At 34.8% G+C, this 27103-nt stretch overlaps 1 protein-coding gene across 4 annotated transcripts in view; it reads left to right on the forward strand.

The window, feature by feature from the left end:
* MICU3 (mitochondrial calcium uptake family member 3) overlaps window positions 1-26074 on the forward strand; it is a 97159-nt gene extending 71085 nt beyond the window's left edge. For all 4 annotated transcript variants that reach the window (XM_053578732.1, XM_053578733.1, XM_053578734.1 and 1 more), the window contains 7 exons: window positions 6646-6741; window positions 11628-11728; window positions 12340-12511; window positions 17238-17346; window positions 19856-20013; window positions 21669-21737; window positions 23237-26074. In XM_053578732.1, coding sequence (XP_053434707.1) covers window positions 6646-6741; window positions 11628-11728; window positions 12340-12511; window positions 17238-17346; window positions 19856-20013; window positions 21669-21737 — 705 coding nt within the window. In that variant the 3' untranslated portion in view covers window positions 23237-26074. The remainder of the gene's footprint in view (window positions 1-6645; window positions 6742-11627; window positions 11729-12339; window positions 12512-17237; window positions 17347-19855; window positions 20014-21668; window positions 21738-23236) is intronic.
* Window positions 26075-27103: the final 1029 nt, after the last annotated feature.

Genomic DNA, 27103 nt, shown 5'->3' on the forward strand with positions numbered 1-27103 from the left:
TATCATTTTACTGAAGACAGCTTTTCTCAAATATAAATGCATATGTTAAAGTGATACAACTGATGTCATTTTTATCCATTATTCTCAGTCTAAAATGGATTATATAATTTTTCACCTTCCTTTATATAAGCTAACTTTATTTGCTATAGTAGAAAAAATTTATTTTATTCTATTATTTGCTATAATAGAAAAAATTTTATTCAATAAGGCATGATTACTTTCAAAAACTGCAGGCAAGCAAGGAGAATTAGAAAATTAGAAAAAAAAATGAGCAACCTGAAAATGTATATGAAATACCACTGTTGTAAGTATTACACAGATCTGTTGGTATAATGTTTTGAATTAGCCGGCAATTATCTGCTAGTGGGCAGAGTTGTAGATTAACTGACATAATCAAGTCATAATCTAATTTGATTACAGATCAGGAGCTAAATATATCCTGAGCTATATAATACCAATTTCCACCTTTAGGAAGAAGTTTCTTCCAGAAAGGCAGAGGCCTCCTGGGCTTTTGCTGTGGGGGTGGAGATTCTGTGACCTCTGTAGTAGCCTGTTCTGAATTTTAATCACTCTTACAGTAGATTGTGCCTATATTTAATCACATTATTTCCTGCTACAGTGTAAAATTGAGCACACTCTTTTGATTCATTGGGACGGTTGTTACTTTGTAGCATTTCCTATTCCAAATCATTTTATATTTATCATAACTCTTTGCTTTCATCTTTGCAGAGCGATGAATGGAATTGTTTTAAAAAAAAAAGTAAAAAAATAAATAATGCAAAAGTCAAGTATATTTGACTTTGGCATGCCTTAAATAGGACTGTTTTAGATTATTCTTAATTACCCAAATTCCACTGCCATCAGACAATGTACCAAGTTTTATACTAATTCTTTGACATGTGCTTAGACTTGTTTTATGGACTGAAAAATTTTAATTATCATAAATGATCTATATTTGAAAAGAATGTGAGTTCTCCAGTTTGGGGTACAGAGTTGTATGTGTGTACATATATCTCAAATGTATATATCAAATATATATTACCAAGCATGACAATTTTGTGTTCAAATCTGTCATTATTAATGTTTTTGTCTGCTCGATCTGTCCATTAGTATGTTAAATTACACATTTACAGTGATAGATTTGTTAATTTCTACTTGTAATTTTCTTAATTTCTGTTTTAGAGATTTTGAATCATTACTGTTATCTATATGAGAATGTAGATTATATCACCTAAGTGAATTGAATCTTCTATTATATACCATCCCTAGATAGCTAAAAATGTTTATTGCCTTAAAATCTATTTTGCTGATCAGGATAAATATGCCACCTTTATTTTAATAATATTTTTTGTTATTTTCCATTTTTTGATTTTCTGTTTTTCCTGTGGTGATGGTGAGGGATTCCCTGATTTCTAAAATACATTTTTAGTTCAGAAATTTACTACAGATAAAGTGAAAAGGTAAAACAAAATAATCATAAAAGTTTAACTACCATATAGATCAAAAAATAAAATGCTGCCATTCAACAAGGCGCCCCTTCTTATGTGTCCCTGATGTCCCCTAAACGGTAACCATAATCATGACTTCTGTGTAACTCAGTTCTCTGCTTTGTTTCATGGTTTTCCCACTCACTGCTGCATTCTAGACAGTATGGCTTTGTGTCACCCATTTTTGTACATCGTACACATGGAATCACAGTACGTGAATGTTCCTGTGGCTTTCCCTCCGTGGCACAGCTTCGTGATCACCCATTTCATCTGGACTGTGCTCTGTGGTCCTCATTTATTCACTTTTTTGCTGTGAGCAGCAGTTCTCAAACATTTTGGTCTTGCCCTGTTGAGGATGCAAAAGAGATTTTGTTTATGTGGACTATATGCATTTACCAGTTAGAAATTAAAATTGAATCTTAAAATGTTCATCCATTCAAAGTAACAATAAAAACTTATTACACGGGGCGGCGCCTGTGGCTCAGTCGGTAAGGCACCAGCCCCATATACCAAGGGTGACGGGTTCAAACCCGGCCCCGGCCAAACTGCAACCAAAAAATAGCCGGACGTTGTGGCGGGCGCCTGTAGTCCCAGCTACTCGGGAGGCTGAGGCAAGAGAATCGCTTAAGCCCAGGAGTTGGAGGTTGCTGTGAGCTGTGTGAGGCCACGGCACTCTACCGAGGGCCATAAAAGTGAGACCCTGTCTCTACAAAAAAAAAAAAAAAAACTTATTACACGTTAACAACCCTTTTTTAAGAAAAACCATCAGAAATGTAGTGAGGAGAGTGGTGGTGTTTTATGTTCTTTGCGGATCTCTTTAATGTCTGGCTTATTAGATGACAGCTGTTTCTCATGGCTGTTTTTTGCATTCAGTCTGTTGCAATATGTTATTTTGGCAACAAATACTGTCAGTTGTTTACTTTGAAATGACAGGTTCACTTGGTTGTTTTTCAAGAATTATGTCTGCCAGATACCAAAGTTTGAATAATCATAGGTTGTCCATTAGTTGTTCTTCCAGGTAAAAATGGTGGCTCCTGAATAATTGGCTAGTTCAGCTTGAAATCCAAACTGCCACACAAACCCTCTTTGTGAAGGCGACCGTGGGCTTCAGTGAGCTTCAGACGTGCTTTACAGATGCGTCCCATTCCGTCACACCAAAGATTAAAACGATGTGTACTCAGAGTTTAGTTTAACAAAGTTATAAGCTTTATTCTTCTTCATCAAATACATTCTTAAGTGGAATTTTTAAATTGTTTGTGGCACTGCAGAATGTAACTATTGAGTGTAACGGCTTTGGTCTTTGGTACTAAGACACTGTCACTTTTACCACCAATTGCTTTTGTTCCATCAGTGGAAATGTCAACACAGTGCCAAAGGCTAATTATGTCTTTAAGATGCTTTTAAGGAAATACATCTTTTTTATGTCTTGACCAGATTTTTCAGTTATTCTCAGTGAGAAGGGTGGTGCTAATTATTAGCCTATCATTAAGAAAAGCCTTGTTGGGCCTTTTTAATTCTCTCTCTTTTCTTACTTGTTGTTAGGATTATTTTTTAACAGTATATTTTATGAGTTGTACTGGTTTCTTTTTATTTTGGTTAACAATCTGTGTTTTTGTAACTAGAGAATTTAGTCAGTTTACATTACTGTGGTTACTAGTTTGGATTTATTTCAGTCGCTTTATTCTATATGCTATTTTTTTTCTCTCTCTGCATTCTTTTGAATTGACTGAAGTTTACTTTTTTCTTTTTATTTTCCTTTATTTTAGGTTAGTAGACATTCACTGTATTTCTATTCTTTATGTTGTTATTCTTAAAATAATAATAAGTATACATAATTTAAAGTGTTATTAGGCAGTGTGTTTACTCTCTTTCTCAGAAGTGGTCTTCAGATGTTTTAATATCATTATACCTCTCCTGACATGAATGCTTAAAACTGTTGTACAATGTTTACAACTGTCTTTCATTTAATGGCACATATTAGATTTTTAAAATATACATTATTGTGGTTTACTTATGATTGTCTACATATTTGCCATATTTTACTCATTAATTCCCTCTTTAATCTTATATCTTCCTAAATCTTATAATCTTTACCCACAAAATATATCTTCACATGAGGGTGTTTTGGTGAAACAAAAACAAAAATCTGTCTTTGAAAATGTCTTCAATTTGCCCTTTTCTAAAAAAGGTAATTTAGCTGGGTATATTATTATAGGATGACAGTTATTTATTCTTCATAAATGATATTTCACTGTCTTCTGGTTTCTGTTACTGGAACTGAAAAGTCATTTCTGAGTCTAAGTATTTTTCTTTTATAGTGATCTATCTTCTTTCTGACTGCCTTTAAAATCTTTGCCTTTGGATTCCATGGCTTTATTATAGCATATCTCTCTGTTTTGCTCTTGTCTATCATGAGATTTATTGAGCTTCTCAAATATAAGGATTATTTTCTTCCATTAAGAAAGAAAATGGAAGTTTTTGGCTGGGGCTGGGTTTGAACCCACCACCTCTGGCATGTGGGGCCAGCGCCCTACCCCTTTGAGCCACAGATGCAGCCCTTCCATTAATTCTTTAATAGTCACAATCATATGTCTCTGAATATCATCTCTTTCCTATTTTCCTATTATTTTTGAAGCTTTCATAGATATTCATGCTCTCTTCTATCTCTCTTAATTTCTCTTTAACCATTTGCATTGCCATATTTTTATCTTTTCATCATGCATTCTGTATTGTTCTTCATATTTATCTTCTAGTTCATTAATTCTCTTTTAGCTATATATAACTTGACATTAAATTTCATTTGTTACATTTTTTATTTCTATCAACTATCCTATTACATTTTTTTAGATGTAAAAAAACTTCCTATTAGTTTGCATGTTCTGAAAAATTTAACTTCTTCATTCAAGTTATTGATCATAAAATTAAATACTGGTTCCAGAACAGACAAATATATAGGAATCAATGAATGTGCCATGCACATCACTGATCTATTTGCAATTTTTTCCTGCAGTAGTAGTTGCTATAAGGATATTGTTCCTGCTCTCAAAGCATTATAATTTAAAAGACAGCATGAGATAAAATGAAAACAAATATATTGGGTGGTGCCTGTGGCTCAAGGAGTAGGGGCATATACCAGGGGTGCCAGGTTCAAACCCAGCCCCAGCCAAAAACTGCAAAACACACACACACACACACACACACACACATATATATATATATATATTCAATTACAGAAATTTGGTCATATATTCTAACATAATATTCTCTAGAGCTAAATGACAAGTGGGAAAACTTTCTGCAGGAAGAGATTTAAAAAGCTATTATGTTCTAAATGAGTTTTTTTTTTAAGTCATAGCTATCTTGGTAAATAATACAGATTTTAAAAATAAAGGAAAGCAAAAAGAAAATTTGAAATATCCTAATCCTGCCATTCAGAGAGAATTCATATATTTTAGTGTATTTCCTTCTTTTCTTTTCTCACAAAATGTATAGTTTGTTAAACTAATTTTATCAAAAAGATAGGAAAACAAAAAGAAAACTTAAAATGTCCTAACCCCAACATTCAGAGATAATTTGTGTATTTCAGCGTATTTACTTTTCTGTGCTCACAAAATATATGGTTTGTTAAATTAATTTTATCTCCCGCTATGTTGTCACTGTATCTATAATGTGTGTGCTGGTGAAGGTGTGTGTTGACAGTGTTTGGAAGGAGGGGAGAGGCACGGCTCTGCTGTTACTCTCCCAGTCACAGTACACACAGGAAGTTTACTTTCTAGTTTGCAGAGTACGTATTTAACTCATTGAGGCTCTTCTATACCTATTTAAAAGAAAATGAACTGTGTTCCATATTTAGCTAATTTTGCCTGTTAAACTACTTAGTCAAAGCTTGTTTCGTCATAAAGAGAGCCGCGAGCAGATTCTTTCACGTTGCCACATTTATAATTGTGGTAATACTTAACCTCTGTGTCACGTAAATGGTTCCTTCCAAATAGTGTTTTATTAAGATTTATTAAGATATGGGCAATAGGTAGAATTTTCTAGTTAATAAATAGTGAATTAAAACTTAGAAGGTCTTTGAAATGATTCCTAGATGCACTATAATTTTATTAGTGGCCCTGGGCTGATGAAAATGAAGACCAAGAGCAGTTCTCTCGTTACCAGCCTGGCACTCTTACTACGCCCCACAGCATTCTCTTCTCACCGTGATGAAAATACCATCGGTGAGAACCTGTGACATCTTCCTGCTAAATCTTGTCAAAGACTGACTCTTTTTGTTTATAGACAACCAAATTCGATATGCAGTTTGACACTTTCCTGGGAAAATTAGACTTTACTTCTTAATTTTGATATCTCTTTTCATCTAGCCAACACTGAGATAAAAGCTACCCTGTTTCCCCGAAAACAAGACAGTGTCTTATTTTAAGGTGTGCTCCCAAAGATGCCCTAGGTCTTATTTTCAGGGGACGTCTTATCTTTCCTGTAAGTAGGTCTTATTTTCAGAGGATGCCTTATTTTCGGGGAAACAGGGTAGTTAGTACTCTATTCTTATAATAAAGATTAGAAAATACCTTACTCAAAAAAAAAAAAAAGAAAATACCTTACTCATTCACAATTGACATACCCACCAAATCCCAAGTAGTTTTGAGTGCTTTGATTTCTTTTTGACAACTTTTAGATAATCTAAACTTTGTTTCTCATGGATAAAGTCATTTTAATTCTTTGATACACTGTCAAGATGTATGATGACTAGCAATAATTCGTTTTTAAATTAAGCAAACCAAGATTTGCTACACAATTACCATAGTCTCCAAATTAATATACTTTGCACAGGTGCATATAAAATTTTACTTCATGCTTTCTTAGAAGTTATATGTGTTTTAGTAGAAGGACAGAGGAAGGGATTGGAGAATTTGTTTCTTACTGACAAATTTGATGTTGTACTTATAAATAGTGGTTCTATACCATTACACCTTTAAAAGTACATTGCGTTTACCAGCAATGTAATATAATACTATTGTGCACAGCAGAAAACAAAAAAGCTAAGATAATGTGTGTTTTTTTCTTTTCAAGATTGTTTAGAAGAGATTTAAAGTGTCTAGATTATCATTCTTTGTGACTGTTCTTTAGATTTCAGTTGTGCTCCTTAAAACTTCTACAGGTTCTTAAAACAGATGCTGAGGAACTCGTCTCCAGAAGCTACTGGGATACACTGCGGCGCAACACCAGCCAGGCGCTCTTCTCAGACCTCGCAGAGGTATAATTAAACCTCAACCAGGTCCTTGTAGAGCTTGTAGTTTTGTTAATCTTGTCCTCATTTCATTTTAGAGTCGTAATAATGAAAACAAAATATATTTTCTACCTTTTTTTAGTATAGCAATAATTACTGTATGTAAACTGTGTGTTTGAATGCGTAGGCTGCACCGAGGGGGCGGGCTGCAGGTCACCTTTAACAGCCTGTGGAAATGAACTTGCTTGTTATGTGAAACATGACTTTCCAACTTAATTAGAAGGGAATGGTGTTATTTTTTACTTAAGGATCGCTTTCTAGAAATTTGAAAATAGCATTTTATAGTTTGACTTTTTTAACCTTACAGTTTACAGTGTCATATGAAATACAGAAATGTTTCACTGGATAAAACATAGCTCACTCTTCATAGTCACATTAAGTAAATTTTCTAGTATTCATAATGAGTGGCTTCCCAAGGACAGGTGTAAGGGGGAGGGATGTGAAGGGATGGTGGGAACACTCAAAAAAAGGAAGGGAAGAACATCTTATCTGACAGTAAGATTGTCAGGACATGGTGAAAATAAAAAGCAGACTGACCTCCCTTCAATTTTCTTAGTGTTTTTTGAATTTGATACAAACCAGCAGTTAACTGCTGCCCTCGGGGCAGCCTGCTTTCACTGCCCGGTTCTTGCTGTGCCACTGTCAGGAGGGGTCAGTTTCGAAAGATGAGCTCTGTCTTGTAGATTAAACACTGTTTTGTATTTCCTATTAATAATTTTTATTATTGGGCGGCACCTGTGGCTCAGCGGAGTAAGGCACCAGCCCTATATGCTGGAGGTGGTGGGTTCAAACCCAGCCCCGGCCAAAAACTGCAAAAAAAAATAATAATAATAATTTTATTATCAAAACTAAGAAATTTATGAGAGGTGATAGTCCTACCAGAGGAGACTTTCCAATAAATACTAAGAGATTTATTTTTCATTATCACTTTTTTTTTTTTTCCAGAAAAGTGGGCTTCTCGTTTCTTTTCTTAAACTTTAAATTTTACTTTTAAAAATTATACCTAAAAATATATGGAGAAGCAAATTGGAATCCGTTGTGCCTTCTGTTGTCTGTGTATACACTGCCCTCCTCAACTGGCATCCTGGGATGGTGGCAAATGCTCAAAAGTGTTAATTTTGTCACTTTTGCTCAGTTTTAGTTTCGTAAATAAAGCATTAGCCCCGTATTTAACACGCCGATGGTATATAAATATGATACAGTGGGAACTAATCAATCAACACTTATTTGCACATATCAAAAACAACGTGGGTGGGAGGGAGGAGGCGGCACCAGGTACATTCACCCCTAAGGAATACAGTGCACACTGTCTGGGTAGGGGGCACACCTGTAACTTTCATCCACATGGTAGAAAAGCAAATGTAACCAAAGCATTTGTACCCTCATAATATTCTTAAATAAATAAATAATGTGAGATGTAAGTATAACTAACAGTTACTTTTTAAAATTAGGTTTTAAATATATGCCATGTTTAGGTATAAAGTGGCCGATTGTTGCATTTACATACATTTTAGAAGTGCTTTATTTTGTAATCATTTACTAGGTGCATAGTAGTCAGTGCTTGAACATAAGAGCAACTAGGAATGCTGCCGCTTATAGTTCCTACAAGCCAACTGTGGCCTGGCTTTCAGGCTCCAGATTAAGATTCACGTGACGGTTACCTCTCCCCATACTACTCTGCCCACCTCCCAACTCCAGCCTTCTTTAACGCCAACTAACCTTGCTAGAAATCCTCGCAGTTAGATACAATCTGCTGATTAGATACTGAATTTAATTTCAATCTTGGGAGGTTTAACATCAGAAGACTAGCCAGGTCTTATACACTCATGGTATTATGTGATTCATGTAAGATCTTTGGAGACCGTTATGGCTCTGTGGGAGATGCATTAGAGCTGGCTGACCTTTGTGGGAGATGCATTAGAGCTGGCTGACCTTTGTGGGAGATGCATTAGAACTGGCTGACCTTTGCAGCTAACCGTGTAGGTCTCTTTCCCACTCAGAATTCTGTGACCTTCCTTTGGTGCCTTGAAAGTGGCCACAATAGGAGTATTAATACCACAGAAATTAGCAAACATTATACAAATCAGTCCCTTTTTTCCCTGGAGAACCAGTTTACCAGCACATGATTGTTGTCAGTCAGTCCACACTGCGATCAGAAGCTGCTACATTAATGAATGAAATGACTCAGATATCCTGAAAGTAACTGATGGAGAGAAGAAAGAAGAAAGGAAAAAGAGGAAAAGAGAACAAAACTTACATTGTGTGCCAAAGTCAAATCATTATTTGGACATTATGTTTGCTACAACCCTCTCATGTTAGATAGAATATTAAATGAGAATTAACGATAGTTCAGTTATAACTAACGGTAATTACTTATAGGTTACTATGAATACCAGTCTAACATAGAATTATTTCAGGATTCAAAACGATTCAGAAAGAAGGCTTAGAAATCTATTTGTATTTGAATTTCTTTCTTATATGTTTAATATGTAATTACTGAGATAAAATAATTCTCATTAAATATTGTAGGTAAAGTGGATGTCAGCCTCTCCTATTCTGTTCCAGAGCTATTTCTAATTCTAGATTTTTCAACTGTTGTCTTCAACAATTGTAAAACCATGTAATGAAAATTTGAATATGCTACAGCTGGTACCACTTTCTAACCAAACTCATACATGATAAATTTATAGTACAGTATGATAAATGTATCATGTAACAGTTATATAATATAATCTGTCAATGCCAAAATTATAACACTGTTTTGAGTTCTGCAGATGAAATTTGAATTTTTTCTTGAATGCTTTAAACTGTACTTATCCATAATAAATTTCAGTAGATTATTCAAAAACTGCATAAACAGAACAAAAGAGTTTGAAGATTTCCTCCAGCCCCTGGGTAGAGTCTAAGATTGTCATCACACCGTGATCAATAAAAGTATAGCAGAACCCCATAGTTGACCACCCCCCTCTATTGACCACCTCCTTACGTTGAACTAATTTTCATACACTGGACTTGCACTAAATGTATCATCAGCACAGCAGGCCTCACTCCTTATGCTGACCACCTCTGTATATTGACCAGTCCATTACAGTCCCTGGGGCAGTCAACTTACATAGGTTTCCACAATATGTTGACAGAATGTCTTAGAACTATTTTAATTGTTTGACATATTTGTATTCCATGCAGGTTTATTAACTTATTTATTTTATTTTTGATGAAATTATTTAAAGTAGTCTTTAATAAAAACATGGATAATAGCCTTTCATGTAAATGGCCCATGGGGTTCTTTTGTGGCTTTTTCTCCCTTTATTATGAAAACACCTGAATTCATTTTATTTTAACAACAAACACAAGAATCAAAGGGATAAAGTCTCTATTTTTGTCTCAACCTTTGGGCTATTTAAGTCACATGACACTTTTAGGGTACCAAGGACACTCACGGCTATAGTTTCCAGTGACTCAGCTGTACTGTTTCATTAAATGTTAGGAAAAGTTCTCCCATTCCAATTTTCTCATTTTTTTTTTCCTCCAATGTCAAACTGTTTCTTATGCCTCTGTGGATCTGGATTATCTGAATAAGTACAATACTCACCTAGTAAGATTTTGATGCTGAAGGTCTATAGGCTAGATCTGCTCTGATCAGTGGGCCCTAGACAGACCAGCTGAATGAGGTCATTACGTTAAGCCTGTATGACACAGAGCCATCTCATTAGTGTCCTGTGTCTTGAGGTACGTGACATCACAACATGGGAAGAAAACATTCCTTAATTATGTTACCTGAGTTCACTAATTTTTGGTGGTCCAGTTACTTCTCACTTTAAAGCTTTTCTTTTTCAGATCCATATAACATCGCATAATAGAAGTAAAAATGTACCATAGAAAAATATTTTTTCCATTAAGCTTCGCCGTTATTACCTTTTCTGTGTTGGCTAGTCCTTTTTCAACTTCCTGAAATGTCTTAACTTTGCAAAAATAAATAATATGTAACATTTATTGAGCATTTACAAGACGCTAGTCACAGTGCTAAGTGATTTTACATGTGTAGCTAATCCTTACTGCAATCCTTTTGGATAGGTACTGTATTATTCCTGAAGATAATAACATCCTCAGAGATATTAACTTCCCCAAGATCACTTATTTAAGTGATGAGAAGTATCAGGATTCCAAGCCAGCAATCTGACTCTTGAACCCATCATTTTATTTGCTCACCACAATACTGCTTATTTGTGAAGTAAGCTGCCTTTTCAAAACCAGCACCCCTACCTTTTACTCACTTTGTCCCCCTTCCTCCTGCCCCGTTCCTCTAGACCAGATACCCCAGTTTTTTATGTTGGTAGGCCGGAGCTTCTATTCTTATGTTCTACTTAGGCATGAAATAACCTATGAAATACTCCCTCTCCCTACTAATTTAAACTGTTTAAGATAATCAACTGATGAGAGTGTTCTAAATCACAAAAGAGTATCTATAATTAATATCAGATGTCTTTTACCCAAAAGTTATTTGCATGTTATGACTGCTAGTAACTACATTTGTATGTTTTATTGACGTATATTTTAAATTTTTCCTCAAAATTGTTAGAATTTTTGTGCAATTTGGGTTTGAAAACATCTTAAAATATAACATCTTTAAAATATTTTGAATAGAAAGATAAGTTTCATTCCAAGTTCTATTATTAAAATTTGAACTTCATTTACATCATAATTGCATAATATAGCCTGTTTTTTCATTCTAATATTAACATATTTATATTCTTGGTATTTATATGTTGATAATAAAAGTCTTTGAGGGATATTGGATATGCCTATTTTGTTTCTTTTATTGGAGTTAACTTTCAAATTATGATTTTTTTAAGCGTGCTGATGACATCACAAGTTTAGTAACTGATACTACACTTCTCGTACACTTTTTTGGAAAGAAAGGAAAAGCTGAGCTCAACTTTGAAGATTTTTATAAGTAAGCCTAATTTTTATATTTTCTTTTTTTTTTTTTTTTTTTAATTTTTATATTTTCATTGATAATTGTTAACATGCTAAAATCAGAAAGATCTTCAGAAATTGTCTGGTGCAGTGATACTCTCCTCTTTGCTACTTTGATCTTAATTGAAAATACTCCGTGTAATAATTACCCACTTCCTAACTTATAGTAGGAAGTTACTGAATGTTCTTTTTTTAAGTCTGGATATCTGGACTGATTGTTGTCTTCTATACATTCAGAAAAAAGTATGTTGCCAATTCCTTTCAATAAGCCACAATAATAATAACAAGCACTTTAAGTATCGTTGCTACTCTGCAAGGCATTTTTGTTATACCCATTTTACAGAGGAGGAAACCAGTGGCCTGAGAGGCTGAATTATTCAACTCAAATACTACAGTCAGTAAGTGGTAACACGTCTCGCATCCTGTGCTCTTTTTCTTTCCCATGTACAGAGAGAGATTTTATGAATCTTTGGGTTACCATATTATTATTTTCATATACCCTTTTATAGGGATAGTGAATATTTGATAATTTTCTATTACCATTACTCTTCATTTTCTTGTTCATTCTGTATTATATTTTTGTCATAGATTCATGGATAACCTCCAAACAGAAGTTCTAGAAATAGAATTTCTTTCTTATTCTAATGGAATGAATACTATCAGTGAAGAAGATTTTGCACATATTCTTTTACGATATACAAATGTGGAAAATACATCAGTGTTTTTGGAAAATGTGCGTTACAGTATACCTGAAGAAAAGGTATCTAATCTCCTGTATTTATTGTGTTACATATGTTATTAGCTTGTAATGATAACACACATTGCCCTTTTATTAGTTTTTTTGCTTCTCTATGGATTAAAAGATAATCTTGTATATATTTTATTTTTTCTCTGTGTCCTAAGTGCTCTGGCTAAATTTTAAGACACCAATTTTAAATTCTGTGTAGATAGGCATATTTTTCTTAACTATGCTGAAAACATTCAGGGCTATTTGCAGTTGCATTCAAATTAAGAATATCATTTTTCAGGAGAATTCCACTGAACTACATACTTTGACTACTTACGTAAACATCACCTCATAAAAAGTTTATGTTGACATTATTTCTGTCACACTCTGTTCCTTTGTATGACACCTTTAATAAAAGATCATTTGAAGACTGCCATTGATGAGTGAGTGATCTTATCATCAGTCGAAGTGAGGCTTTTCAAAGAGTTTGGATGGCGTGAATGGTTAAGAACCTGAGACAACTGACTGTCCATTTGTTTAGTAACAAATGTGTTGTCAGCGCTTCTGAGCAGTCACATTATCTAGTGGCATTTGAACGCATCATTGCCACCAAATAGAACTGGTGTTGGAAGTACCCTTCAAGCCTGGGGTGTTGTGTGGCCTTCTATCTCTGTTTATAGAAGGATCAGGTTAATCTATCCAAGAAGAACCTGCAAATAGTTTGACTTTGTTGAGAATGGATACACTGTGACAAAATTAACAATCCTCCATGTCTCCTAAGGAACAAGAAAAAAAGGACTCCATGCATTTGGCCATTAGTTTACATTATCTCTTAATCAGAGTTCTTTTTTCTGTTTTGTATGTTAAACTGAGTTTTTCTAATTCACAGATAATTACCCCAAAATAAATATTAGACATGGTACTATTTTATAAGGTATCAGTATGTCAAGTATTATTTAAGACTTTGAATCTACATTTTTTCTTCTATTAAATGAAAACCTATCAAAATCTGTAACTCAAAAGGTTAAATTCCAGGATGAAGAATGTAGCGGAACGTTTGAAGTAGTTTTTACATCTGCCTTATTCTGGCCACTGGAATTAAAGTGGCAATATGAGCAAAATCATTTACTTATGGAAATCAGGATTTGTAGAGAGAGAAAATAAGTAGACAAAAAAATTACCTACTTGAAGGTAACAATAAATGTTATGGAGGGGGGACCAAGGGTCATGGGTACTGGAAGGAAGGGAGAGTGTCAGGGAGAGCTTTGCTGAAGAGGCGGCTTTGAAGGAGAGACTGAGGAGTGAGCCAGGCAAAGATCTGGACAAACCTGCCAGGCAGAGGATACCAGGGATTCCTGGGAACAGAGAAGCTCAGGCTAGTTAAGCAAATGCCAAAAGACAAAGTAAGTGAACAGGAAAGTAGTAGTAGATGAGGAGGAAGAGAGAGACACCAGGGCCAGGTCTTCAGGGCCCTGTTTGAGGGTAAGAGCTCAGATTTTCTTCTAATCATGACTCTGGGAGTGATGGAAATCACTATACTGTTTAAACTTTAAAGTGGGGGTCAACCAACCATACCACTTCGCATTTTTGTAAGTAAAGTTTTATTGGAACCCAGCCCTTTGGTTTGTTAATGGTTGTCTGCAGCTGCTTTTGCACTGTGGTGATGAAGTAATTGGCTACAACAAACTGGCTAACCAGAGAGCCAGAAAAAATGAAAATACTTACTGTCTGGCCTTGTACAAAGAAAGTATGCTAACCTTGTTTTAGACCTGGGCATGATGTTCATTCATTCCCCAAATATTGAGTATGAGTTTTCTGTTTTTCCTACATCCTCATCAACACTGTTACTGTCTGCCTTTTGATTTGGTCATCATGGGTGTGAAGTGGTATCTTATTGTGGTTTTAATTGCATTTCTTCAATAAGTAATCATATTCAGCATCCTTTTCATGTGTTTGACTTGGTGTATTTTCTTTGGAGTGGTATTTTTTCAAGCCCTTTGACTATATATATATATATTTTTTTTGAGACAGATTCTCACTCTGTTGACCTAGGTAGAGTGCCATGGCGTCACAACTTACAGCAACCTCAGACTCTTGGGCCTGCAATGATTCTCTTTCCTTAGCCTCTCAAGTAGCTGGGACAACAGACATCTGCCACAATGCTCAGCTATTTTTAGAGAAAAGGTCTCGAACTCATGAGCTCAGGCCATCCACCTGTCTCGGCCTCCCAGAGTTCTAGGAGACCTTTGACTATTTTTTAAATGAGTTACCTTTTTGTTATTTTTCATACAAATTATATATATTATAATCTGGATTCTAGACTCTTAACAGATAGATGATTTGCAACTTAATCGTTTGTACCCTTATATTAATTTGAAACAAACAGAAAAAACACTCTGCTTTCCCTAGTACATGGTATTGGCATTCTTAACAAAAATCAATTGACCAGACATTTCAGTGCATATGTTTTTGATGCTTTAAATTTTTCAGTTAATCATTGTTTCATTTTTGTTAGCACATAAGCTCCTTTTTTTATACCTTATTTTTAATAGGACAAATTCTGTTTGTATTCTGTTCTGTAATGACCTAGGGGTGAGTACAGAAGGAAGAAGAAACGGCCACATCGCCTTTCTCTGCCTTCCCATGGACTGTCTCTCATTCCTGTTCAGAATGATCGCTTTAAGTCATCTTCATCAAAATAAATGTCCCACTTGCCATTTTATAGGTTCCTATTTCCAAACACAAAGTGTATAGGCTACACAAAAGAATTATTCTGTGGTTTAGAATTTGACCTGTCTTTCAAACATGAGAACCATATGTAGAAAATCCTAAAAGTTTAGAAGTTGAACATTGTAATCTGTCACTTTTGAAATGTTTCTTCATTTCATGCTCCCCTAAACCATTGATTTTTTTTTTTCTTTTACCATTTGCTTAAAAATACCTCGTCCTCTTATGTTTTACCAACAATAGCCTGTCGCCCTGAGACAGAGACCGTTGCTGTGGCAGCGTGAACGGGTACAGACCCAGAGCAGTGTCCAGTTGCCCTGGCAACAAGCTCTCCACATCAAGGCGCTCCCTGTCTGAGCAGCCGCCCTAGCTGCTTCAAACAGCCCTCTCTAGAAAGCATGGCAGGTGTCATCAGATCTAGGATGAGAGTAGCTGTAACTAAATGTAAGGAAGGGGGAAGCGAAAAAGGTGAAGAGAAAAGACAGGATTTTCATGTTGCAAGTAACGTAAGAGTTGTACTTGAAGTGGGAATAATGTATGCCAATAATCGGATCTTGGGGTAATAAATGGTTTGATCAGCAGCTGGCTGGAGTCAGACTCCTGTGGTTCTCTCCCTAACTTTGCAGCACTGCCTCTTTACCTCTGTGTTAAGGTCAGAATTTGTTAAACCTAAGCCCTTAGCCTTCTGCTATTCCCTCTGTGTACTTTGTCACTTATGTTAATATTTTTGAGAACACAAAATGAAAATGCAGCTCCTTGTGTTCAAATTTCCTCTGAGATACATTATTCTTATTTAAATAGTTTTCCTAATTAACGGAAGTAATACCCTGTTTCCCCGAAAATAAGACCTACTTAAGGAAAGATAAGACGTCCCCTGAAAATAAGACCTAGCGTGTCTTTGGGAGCACACCTTAAAATAAGACACTGTCTTATTTTCGGGGAAACAGGGTACCAGAATAGGGATTTCACATTATATACATGACATTCCAGAAGCCACTCTGACCACCAGGCCTTTTTTTTTTTGTCTGAGACAGAGTCTCTCTTTGTTGTCCTTGGTGGAGTGCCATGGCATCACAACTCACAACAACCTCAAACTCTTGGGCTCACGTGATCCTCCTGCCTCAGCCTTCAAAATAGCTGAGACTACAGGCACCCACAACGCCCAGCTGGTTTTTAGAGATAGGGTCTCGCTCTTGCTCAGGCTGGTCTCAAACTCATGAGCTCCAGCAGTCCACCCACCTGGGCCTCCCTCCCAGAGTGCGAGGATTACAGGCAGAGCCACCATGCCCAGCCATGACCCCTAGTCCTTTACATGATCCCACACTAAGCCCTGAGCAGGGCCTCCAGAGCTGTATCTGGTCACCGTACTTCTTCCTGCTGTCCTGGAAGCAGCATCCTCACAGGAACAACACAAACACACTGGGGTGATGCTGAGTCAACATATTTATTTGGTGTTGTCCTGATGAAGACATTAGATCCAATGCTGAATCATATGGAAGGAGGATGTATGCTGGAGAAGCTGTTCTCAGTGACTTCTCTCTGTTTCTAAAATTCTTTGTCTTCATATTTACTTTTATGGTTTAAAAAATTCAGGCCTAAAATAGAAGGTTTTCAAAACAAAAACTTTCTATTCTTTTTATGTATTTATTTATTTATTTATTTTTTTGCAGTTTTTGGCCGGGGCTGGGTTTGAACCCGCTACCTCTGAAATATGGGGCCAGCACCCTACTCCTTTGAGCCACAGGCGCTGCCCTTTCCATTCATTTTTATTGTAGCATTTTTTTTTGAACTTTGTGTTAATATGAAAGTGTTTTTAGAATATTTCACTTATTATTGTAATGGTAGCAACACTCCAGGGGAAATATGTCTGAGGGAATTTTATAGTCCATTTGGAGAAAGAAGTTTTTGAAATATGCCCTGGGTATGTTTACTTACAAGATATATTGCTGTTATCTGTTTATTTCTCTTAAGTGTAGGTACTTTAAGAAATCTTATAACACTAAATATATTAACATTCCTTTTCCTAATATAGGGCATCACGTTTGATGAATTCAGGTCATTTTTCCAGTTTTTGAACAACCTGGAAGACTTTGCAATAGCCCTGAACATGTATAACTTTGCAAGTCGTTCTATAGGACAAGGTAAGTAATTGTCTTTCAAAAATTAGTCTGGGTACAGTGGCTCACACCTGTAATCTTAGCACTTTGGGAGGCCAAGGCAGGAGAATCACTTAAGGCCAGAATGTGACACCAACCTGAGCTACACAGCGAAACCCTATCTCTACAAAAAATAGAAAAATTAGCCATGGGAAATGGTAGGTACCTGTAGTGCCAGCCGCTCAGAAATCTGAGGCAGGAAGATCACTTGAGCCCAAAAGTTTGAGGTTACAGTGAACCGTGGTGACACCATTGCACTCTAACCTGGGCAACAGGGCAAGACCCTGTCTCAAAAATAAAAAATAAATAAATAAATAAATAAATAAATAAAATAAAAAAAATACTCCTACATTGTTTCTAGAAACTTTGGTAATATATCTTATCACCCACCAGCTTGCCCGAATGTCTAGTATATATTTTCAGTGAGAAATGAGTTCTGACACTTACAACTAAGCATTTTAAGGAAATGTGCTAAATTTTCATAGTGAATTTTATTTCTGCCATAATTTCATACCATGGTTAAAGCTAATGATGTTATAAAAGTCCCAAGAGGAAACATGGGCACTCGTTATCATTGTAGGTAGGTTCTATCTACCTACAGAAGAACCAGTTGGCCATGATTCAAACCTTCTCACAGGATGGTACCTACTTTACTGATTCAGAGCTTGCCAACTTCATAAACCGGAATTTTGTCAGCAGCACCACCTCTTAGCCATGGACTTAAATTGACTGACTTTTCAGAATGATGTATAAAATTGAGTTATCAGTTTTGCTTAAGTTACAAGGAAAGACAGCTATCATAGAGTTTGGGAAAGCTGTTGTCCTCAGAACGAACTCCTTCTCTCCTATGGGTGGACGAATGGGCTGGGTACCTTTTCTAGGATTCTGTGGCTGTGACCATCCTCCCATCCATCATATCCGTATCTCTTTATTAAAATTCTCACCATGAGGGGACTTTATGTCTTCAAGGTGATCACCCATCTCTCTTCAATCCCAAGCTTAAATTTCAGAGAAGAGTCTTCATTTTTTTATTACCACATTCTAGGGAAAAGCCGAACTACAGCTCCTCGGTACTGATAATAATTCTCTCTCTCCCAAAGACATAGAGGCTGTGTGGCCTCATTCATTTATTCATTAAGAGAACCCGAAAGAATATCGTACTTTACCCCCTTTTCTAGTCTTTGGTACTTTCTCAACCCATTTTAGTGTTTCCAAATCAAAACCTTTGGGGGCCCTGCCTTTACAGACTGGCCTGTTCTACCTTTATAAACATAATCAACCTTTTTTTTTTTTTTTTTTTTTTTTAAGAGACACTCACTTTGTCAGCCATAGCTCACAGCAACCTCCAGCTCTTGGGCTTAGGTGATTCTCTTGCCTCAGCCTCCCGAAGACCTGGGACTACAGGTGCCCGCCACAACACCCAGCTACTTTTTTGTTGCAGTTTGTCCGGGTTTATGGGGCTGGCACCTACTCACTGAGCCACAGGCACCGCCCAACATAATCAACCTTTTTAAAAAATCCGTATCTGTTCACTTGATTCAGGATGATGAGTTGCTCTTTTGCTTTGTGGAACTGGGAAGTGCAAAAGGCTGATGTGTCACTTCTCTTGCAGCTGCTAGGAATACATCCATCCCTTTCTTTTCTTTTGCCACTAGGATCTTTATTCAAAACATCGCCTTTTAGAAAGACCATTGCACTGACTACCAAATGGCATTCCTAGCTGCTTTCCTCACCAGTGTTTCCAAGACAACTCAACAGAATAATATTTCTAAAACACACATTAACCTTCCCTTCTCCAGAAAACGATTAAGTTTTCCAGTTCCCATTGAAGAGTGTACAGGTTCCTCACTTCAGAATCCCTATGCAGAGCTTCCTACAAACCCTGTCTGTCCCCTGAATCTCCCCAAAGCAGCTCTTCACTGTTTTCTGAAAGAACATCTCCCTTGTGTCCCATAGGCTTTGGTTCCTCCATGTCATCTCATCTGCCGTTTCTCTCATCTCTATGAGCTAAATCATCTGTCAGTCAAGGCTCAGCCCAAATGCAGAATCCCAGTCTTTCCCAATCTCCGTTCTTCTCTCTCCTTCTATCCAGACACCAGACAGAAGCACTCACTCATCTCTGAATCCTCATCACTCCTTGTTGGTACTTTTTGTGTGGCCCTGTGTAATAATTATTTGGGCAGGTCTCTTATCTCCCATCTGAACTCATGTTTCTGAGTTTCTGGACAAGTTAATAACTTTTAAAATATCTGTCACTGATAGCAGGTGCTTATTAAACATTCATGGATTATGTGTGCATTATTAACCTAAGATACAGCTCCTTTTCATTAAAACTGCAAAAATTAAAACACCGCATGATTAATGAAAAGATCTGTTGTATAAAGTAATGATCCATGTTTAGAAAAAAACTTTTTTACAACTTTTCTAATAATTAACAGAGATTATAAAACGGTTAACAGACTATTCTTTTTCTTTTTATGTGACATTTATCTAGATGAATTTAAACGTGCCGTCTATGTAGCTACGGGACTCAAACTTTCACCACATTTAGTGAACACTGTCTTCAAGATTTTTGATGTTGACAAAGATGATCAATTAAGTTATAAGGAATTTATTGGAATTATGAAAGACAGACTCCATAGAGGATTCCGGGTAAACCTACAAATTTTAAGCATATTGATATCCTTTTTAAAATCAAATTAGCAACAATTTACACAGATGTTTAAAGGTGTAAACATTAAATACTTTATTTGAAAAGAAGAACATAAGGCTTATTTCTAAAACAATTTGAGGTAATAAAAGAAAATGCTTTTTAGAAAATATAAAATGAGTTTGATTTTTAATTATTTTGGGGTTCAGGTAATGTCTCTATCCCAGTTTGTGGGGGGAAAATGTTGCCAAATATTTTTCAAAAATTTGTCTTTCCGGACCTGTCATTATACAAAGAAATATCACTATTTCTCATTTATTATAAGCAACGCATTTTCTGTAGGCAACTTGAGGCTTCTACATCACTGTGTGTCAGTTCTTTTTATATGGAAAAATAGATTAAAAATGTTTTTTGTGTGTTGGACTATTTTTTCTGTTGCCTTTTTATACTGAAAGATTATTACTAGATATGATCATTACTAGTGTGTGGCACATTTCAAAATGGCTTTAAAGCAAGTAGATTTAACATATTCTCACTACAACAAAACTATAGGTGGTGATGTATATTATAATCACAGATAGATCAATATACTCATTCCAAGACCCCATCTCTACTAAGAATAGATAAACTAGCCAGGCACTGTGGTAGGCACCTGTTGTCCCAGCTACTCTTAAGTCAGAGACAAGGGGACTGCTTGAACCCAAGAGTTTGATGTTGCTGTGAGCTATGATGCCACAGCACTCTACTCAGGGCACAGAGTCTAAAAGAAATATAGTATGACCAATAAATGTTTACACATCTAATATATTTGTAGATGTGCTACAAATAGAAAAAGAAAAAACTTCTATTAAGATTAACAGCTAGAATATTCAGTCTTCCTTATTTAGCAAGAATAGCCCCAAGTATTATCCATTTCAAAAGAGAAAAAGTTATACATACAAAAAGTCAAGATTCATATTACACAATTAAAAAAAAATTTTAATGAGGTGCCTGTGTGAGGATGCTGTGTACTTAACTGCCACCTAGTGGTTAGTTGCTAACGTTATGATGCCACAAATATTTGAAAGGACATACATTGAAAATCATTTAATTTTCCTCAAGAATTTTAGAGTAGCACAAATATAAACTATGCCAAACATGTGAAACTGTATTCTTCTCTCAGGTGTGATGTGTTTTATTTTAATTTATTTATTTTCATACGTGTAGCCGCCATAACATTTCAAATTGCACATTTCAAAAAATGTTACTTTTAATTCCCAAAAAAGATACGTATTTATAGGGTACAATGTAATATGTTTACATTATGGAATGAGTATATTGATCTATCTGTAATTATAATATCCATCACCGCCTATATTTTTATTGTGGTGAGAATATGTTAAATCTACTTGCTTTAAAGCCATTTTGAAATGTGCCACACATAGTTATTAATTATGGTCACCTTGCTGTCCCTTAGATCTTAAAAAATTAATGCTAACGTCTAACTAGAATTTTGGATCTTCTGTTAACTTTTTCCCCCTACGCAGACCCCCAGGCTCTGTAACCACTATTGTACTCTCTATTCCTAAAGTTTGCTTTTTTTAGGTTTCACATATAAGTAAAATTATGCTGTATTTGTCTTTCTGTACATTTGTATGCTTGATCCTCTGTTCCACAGGGTTATAAAACAGTCCAGAAGTATCCAACTTTCAAATCCTGCCTGAAGAAAGAACTTCATAGCAGATAAGTATGTTAGCTTATGTTTGTCTAATGCCAATAAAGAAAAGATCATAATGTATTTTTCTGTTGTAAAATTGTAAAAATAGCTGAAAGAAATCGAGTTATAGTTTCTAATTTAATTTTAGAACATTGGAGTACCTTGATTGACAAATTTTGTTAAACCTGCAGTTTTGTATATATGATATATGCAGATACAATACAATGAATCCAAACTAGATTTTTATAATCTGGGATCACTGACACCCAAAGAAGATTATTTACTATTTTTTAGGATCATGATTCTGAACATTTGCTACAAATATAGCAGCTAATTTTTTACTTATTTTAGTTGTCTGGCACTATACTGTTTTCCCACTTGTATGGTATCGCATTTAATTCTCATAGATATCCCATTTAACAGCAGAGAAAAATCCAGGTTTAGCAAGTAACTTGCCTAAGATAACTTGCTACTAAGTGGCAGCCAAGGATATGAACTTTATTCTATCTGATGACAAACCATCGTGTTTATTATTTATTACACTATCACCACAGAATGCAGTAGTTGAGGAAAGTACAGGAGAGATCCTTTGGGTGACCAAAAGAAATATCTCAAACTTGTTGCTAATCTCTAAAATCCTTTTTTCTTTGAAAAAGTGAACTGTAGCTGTAAAACTTTGGTCAGTTGGGGGTGTCGATTAGTTGGGTTTCTGCAGTGGAGTTTTGTTGTTTATTTATGAACGCTTGCAGGCATATTCAGTCATGGGTCTCCTGCCCTGTTTCTCAAGCTTGAAGCATGGACACTGTACATGTCTATAGCAGTGAATCCCAAAGTGCTTTCTTGGATGTCAGTGCATGTTTTTGTAAAAAATTAAAAGAAAGAAGTTTTGGGAAATACCTTAACAGAAATAGTCAAAGAGGTTTCCCCCGGTAGAATGTATCAGTTGATAACATGCTACTCTGTGCATGATGCAGTATTCAGCATTGTGCAAAATAGCTTTGAGATCTAGTATTTTATGAAACTTATTGGGAAATTTAGTCTAAAATATTTAGAAACAAGTAGGCTTATTTGTTTAAGGTGGTAACTGTGGTGTTTGAGCTAACAAAAGAAGTCAAGTCTTCCTAATCTCTATTTTCAGGAACTTCATACTACTATGAGAACTTAAACTGAACGTTAAAAAAAAAAACTAGGCCCATCCACTTGCATGTCCACATAGGTACTGCTCCCAACCTGGAGTATTCTCACACAGACACTGTTGATCCTAAGTAGTGATGCACAGAGCCATAGCTAGAAATCACTACCTTTTTCTAGACGGAGGACTAGACAAGTTACTAAACAAAATAATGAACTTTTAAATTAAAGGAAATTTTTTGTGATTGTTTTTTATATTTTATGGGAGGTATCCTTATTGGATTTCTTGCTGTTTCATATTATTATCATAAGAATATTTGATTAATGCCATCACCTTTGAATTACATCCTTACTAAATACTGCCTTTGTATTACTGTTTTTTGGTTTTTTTTAATTAGATGCTCCTAAAGCAAAGTTTAAAGGATTACGATCTGTGTGACAAATCCAAGAAGCAAAACTTTCAGAGGGTGGAAGCAGTTCTGAGAGCAGAACAAGTGGAAAATGAAGGAAAAGGTGAAATGCTATGAAATTTATATTTTTTTTTCCTTGAACTGAATTCTTACACATGAAACAGATAAAAATGCATCTTCTTACTGCAAATATAATCAAATTGAGCTTTTGTTTTGATTTACTGAACTTTCTGCACTTTTTCATTCCCTTCAGAAGTATATAGATACTTCCACTGAGTATATCAGAATGTATTTAAAATATTTTTTGTTTATTTATTAGTAATGTGCCTCATTTCAAAATAATTTATGACTCATGGAATGTAGATCATATTTTCTTTGGTTTTGAACTGTGAACTTACTTTCAGAGAATGAATATTACTTAAGATTTCCTAGGGCCCTTAGGATTGTTAGCAAATCTGTTATTTACAGGTTTTTAATTGCATAGAAATAATTTTGAAAAACAAATGGAAATTAAGCTACTGTATAATGTGATGGTTTACAATGTACTTTTAACTTTTAAAAGTACTTTATAACATATATTGTTTGACTTATGTGAAAAGTTTTTAAAAATTTTTGTTCATTTACCAAACTCAACAGAGTATCTAGTATTCTTTAATAATATATAAGTAAATAAACTTAAAATGTAGATTTTTTTTTTCCCCAAAAAAACCAGTCACGTGTTGATGGTAGAAGGAGTGATAGTTGTGGTAGAGTAGTTGTGACTGTCACAGTCATTATCTTCTTAAAGATTATGCTGCTCCTGACTGCAGGTGGTAAATGTTAATAACACTAGTAAAAATAATATCCTAGAGCTCTGTAACTCTTGCATATTGTTAATACACGTATGTAGCATCAAAATGAGTGTTGTAGAAGACTAATAGAAAATGGTTTGAAGGCTGATGTACATATTAGGTAGAAGCTAATATTTTGTTTTTGCAAAAGGACCACATGCAAAACTGTTGCTGAGCAGCCAATAATAAAATAATTTAAACATACTTCATTTTTTTCAAAATAATGTCTTAAAAGGGAAAATAAAAACTTTCTGTTGAATCACAACAAACTTAGATTTTTACATGGAGAAATAATTTAGTAGTACTTAATAGAAAAGAAAGTTTAGCTTATACAAGGGTACAAAAATAGAACAATGAACTTAATATATTTGCATGTGGGAGATAAGCTCATTTATCTTCCTTCTAAGACATATTTAATATAAGTTATATACACTCCAACTATTACCTTGCTTTTGCATATAAAAGTAGAAAACACTGACTTTGTTTTTATAATTTATTAAATGTGAAATTGATCTGTATCAGCTTATTTATAAAAGTAATATTTCCAAGAAAATGTTATTAGCATTGATTTTGTATTTGTTAGACTTCTTACATTCTTTATCTGATATTATTTATTACAGTAATTTAGAAATGTATGATTCATAAATTTAGGGATCCTATCTAGTATAATAATTTATTCACCTGCTTCGAAGGTTGACTAAATAATTGACTAATTGAAAACACATACTTATTTAACATGCCCCAGGTCTACTTTTTTTTTCCCCGTGAACTTCATAGAGAAGTAATCCAGATCTATTTTATCTTATACTGAATGGTCTCAATGTTATTTGGCATCTAAAAATCATTGAAAAAAATGCAATTTACTTTAATACTTAACTGTAAGTTATATTATCTTGCATACACGGAAAAACCTATAAATATGAATTAAAATTAAATTAGCTAATTAAATCCTTTACAATTCTGTCCTCCCAAGAAAAGAAAGAACAGAATACTACATATGTAGTCTTTATTCTTTACTGCTTATCAGAGTGAGTGTATGAATTATCTAAGGAAAGGGTGCAGCAATATATTAAAATGGGAATCCTATGTTCTGGTCAATTAAAGTGGAAAAGAAAGTAATAGGTCCCTTCATATTATCACTCCTGAACTTTATCATCTATACTGTGGGAGATAAAAAGAGCTCACTGGATTGTTATTTATGTCAATTTTTAAGTTCTTTGAAAATAACTATTTGTATGCTGTTATTCTCAGTATTTCCTTCTACCAACTCTTCTTTGGAGCTGTTCATAAATTTCACTATCATACATTTCACAGAAAGCTTACATGAAAAACAGTTTATGGTACTTCTCAGAGTCACTTCATAATAAGAAATTAACTTAGGTTCCAGTTCATTATTTTGTTATTGTAATTGCAAAGCAACTTGTTTTACATACTTACATTATCTTAAAATAAATACACCTATCCTTAAATCAAGAATCACTGTTCTTTGCTTTTATCTATGTCTGGACTAATAATGACCTTCTGAAGTTACCTCCAAACTTTGGCAATCTTGATGGGTTACCAAACTTCCATTAATCTTCTGCTTTCTTCTGTAGCAACACATGCCAAGGAAATTTATCACATCAACACCTGTGTAAGTGAAGTAAATCACACAGACCCATAATGCCTCTCAAAGTGTATCATAGGATTTCCTACATGGTAGAACTATGGTCATTGGTACTAGAAAGCTTTTCAGAAAGTTTACATGTGGCTTAATGGATTATCAATTTTGCTTAAAATATTAAAACAAAACTACAGTAGCTCCTGTTTTACTAATGTCTTTTTAAGACAACACCTAGAAATGTATCAGTTTTACACTAGTCATTATCCTACTTCTTATCGCCATACAGTATATTAACATTTGTTAAAAAGCATAGTGCTTTTACTTCCAAAGGATGTAAAACTATGAATTGTGTGATGTTCAGTAAGTATAATAAAAATTTTAGGTGTTAAGAAATCATTGCGCTTTTTTCACTTGATAATATTTTAGGTTCTTAATAACTCATTAAACAATGGTAAATCTTGCAACGTTTTTATCTTAGATGCTGTGAAATAGTGCTTATAATTCTTTACACAATCAGTATTTTTTGGAACACACCTTAAAAACTGAGGAAATATACCTTTAACTGTGATTATATGCATATAAATATAAAATACTCAGAGAAAGATAAATTATGTCCAATATTGTGAAGCAGGAGAAATAAATGTGCTAATGAGAAATAAAATAGAAAAAATAAGAATGGAAAAAGGATGGGAATAAGGATAATTTTTTTTGATTGGGACTACATAGACTGTCTTTGTAAAAGTAAGTTTAAAGAAATGCAAATTAAATCAAAATGACAATAAGTCTTTTCAAGTTCCAGATTGTAAAGGTAGAAGAATTCTGTAGTATTAGTGTTGGTGAGTCTGTGAGGCAATTTAGCACTCTCAGAGATTGCTGATGAGGCTGTAAGTTTGAGTATAACATCTTTGGAGAGCAATATAGAAATAGCTCGAAAATTTTGACTTAGAATTTTACTTCTGGGATTGTCCCAATACATATATTTATGCATTTGCATGTCAAAAAATACATGTATTCAATGAAATAGTATGTAATTGTGAGGAAGTAGGAGAATTACTTACGAAGTTTGTGTAACATGATCTGTAAGATATTTTTATAGGACCTTGGTAAAGTATGAAAGAATGTGTACTCTCCTGCTGTCTTTATTATTTCGGAAACTCTTGCCAGAGCTGCCCATCTTCCTGTCACATCTGCAATGGTCATTCTGTAGGCCTGGCGTACGGCTGTCGTGGCAGGATCTCCCTTCTCTGTCTCTTGAAGATTCTGTTGAGCCCTGGGGCTCCTAAGTCATCCCATTTTATCTTTTCATTTTTTGGAGTAGAGCTCAATTTTCTATATTTCCTGCGAAAAGCTGTGTGGTAAATAAATTTTTGAGATCCTACATGCTAGAAAATACCTACATTCTACCCTCCTGCTTGCATGACA

This window comes from Nycticebus coucang, chromosome 24 (assembly GCF_027406575.1).
Source record: "Nycticebus coucang isolate mNycCou1 chromosome 24, mNycCou1.pri, whole genome shotgun sequence".
Classification (NCBI taxonomy): Eukaryota; Metazoa; Chordata; class Mammalia; order Primates; family Lorisidae; genus Nycticebus; species Nycticebus coucang.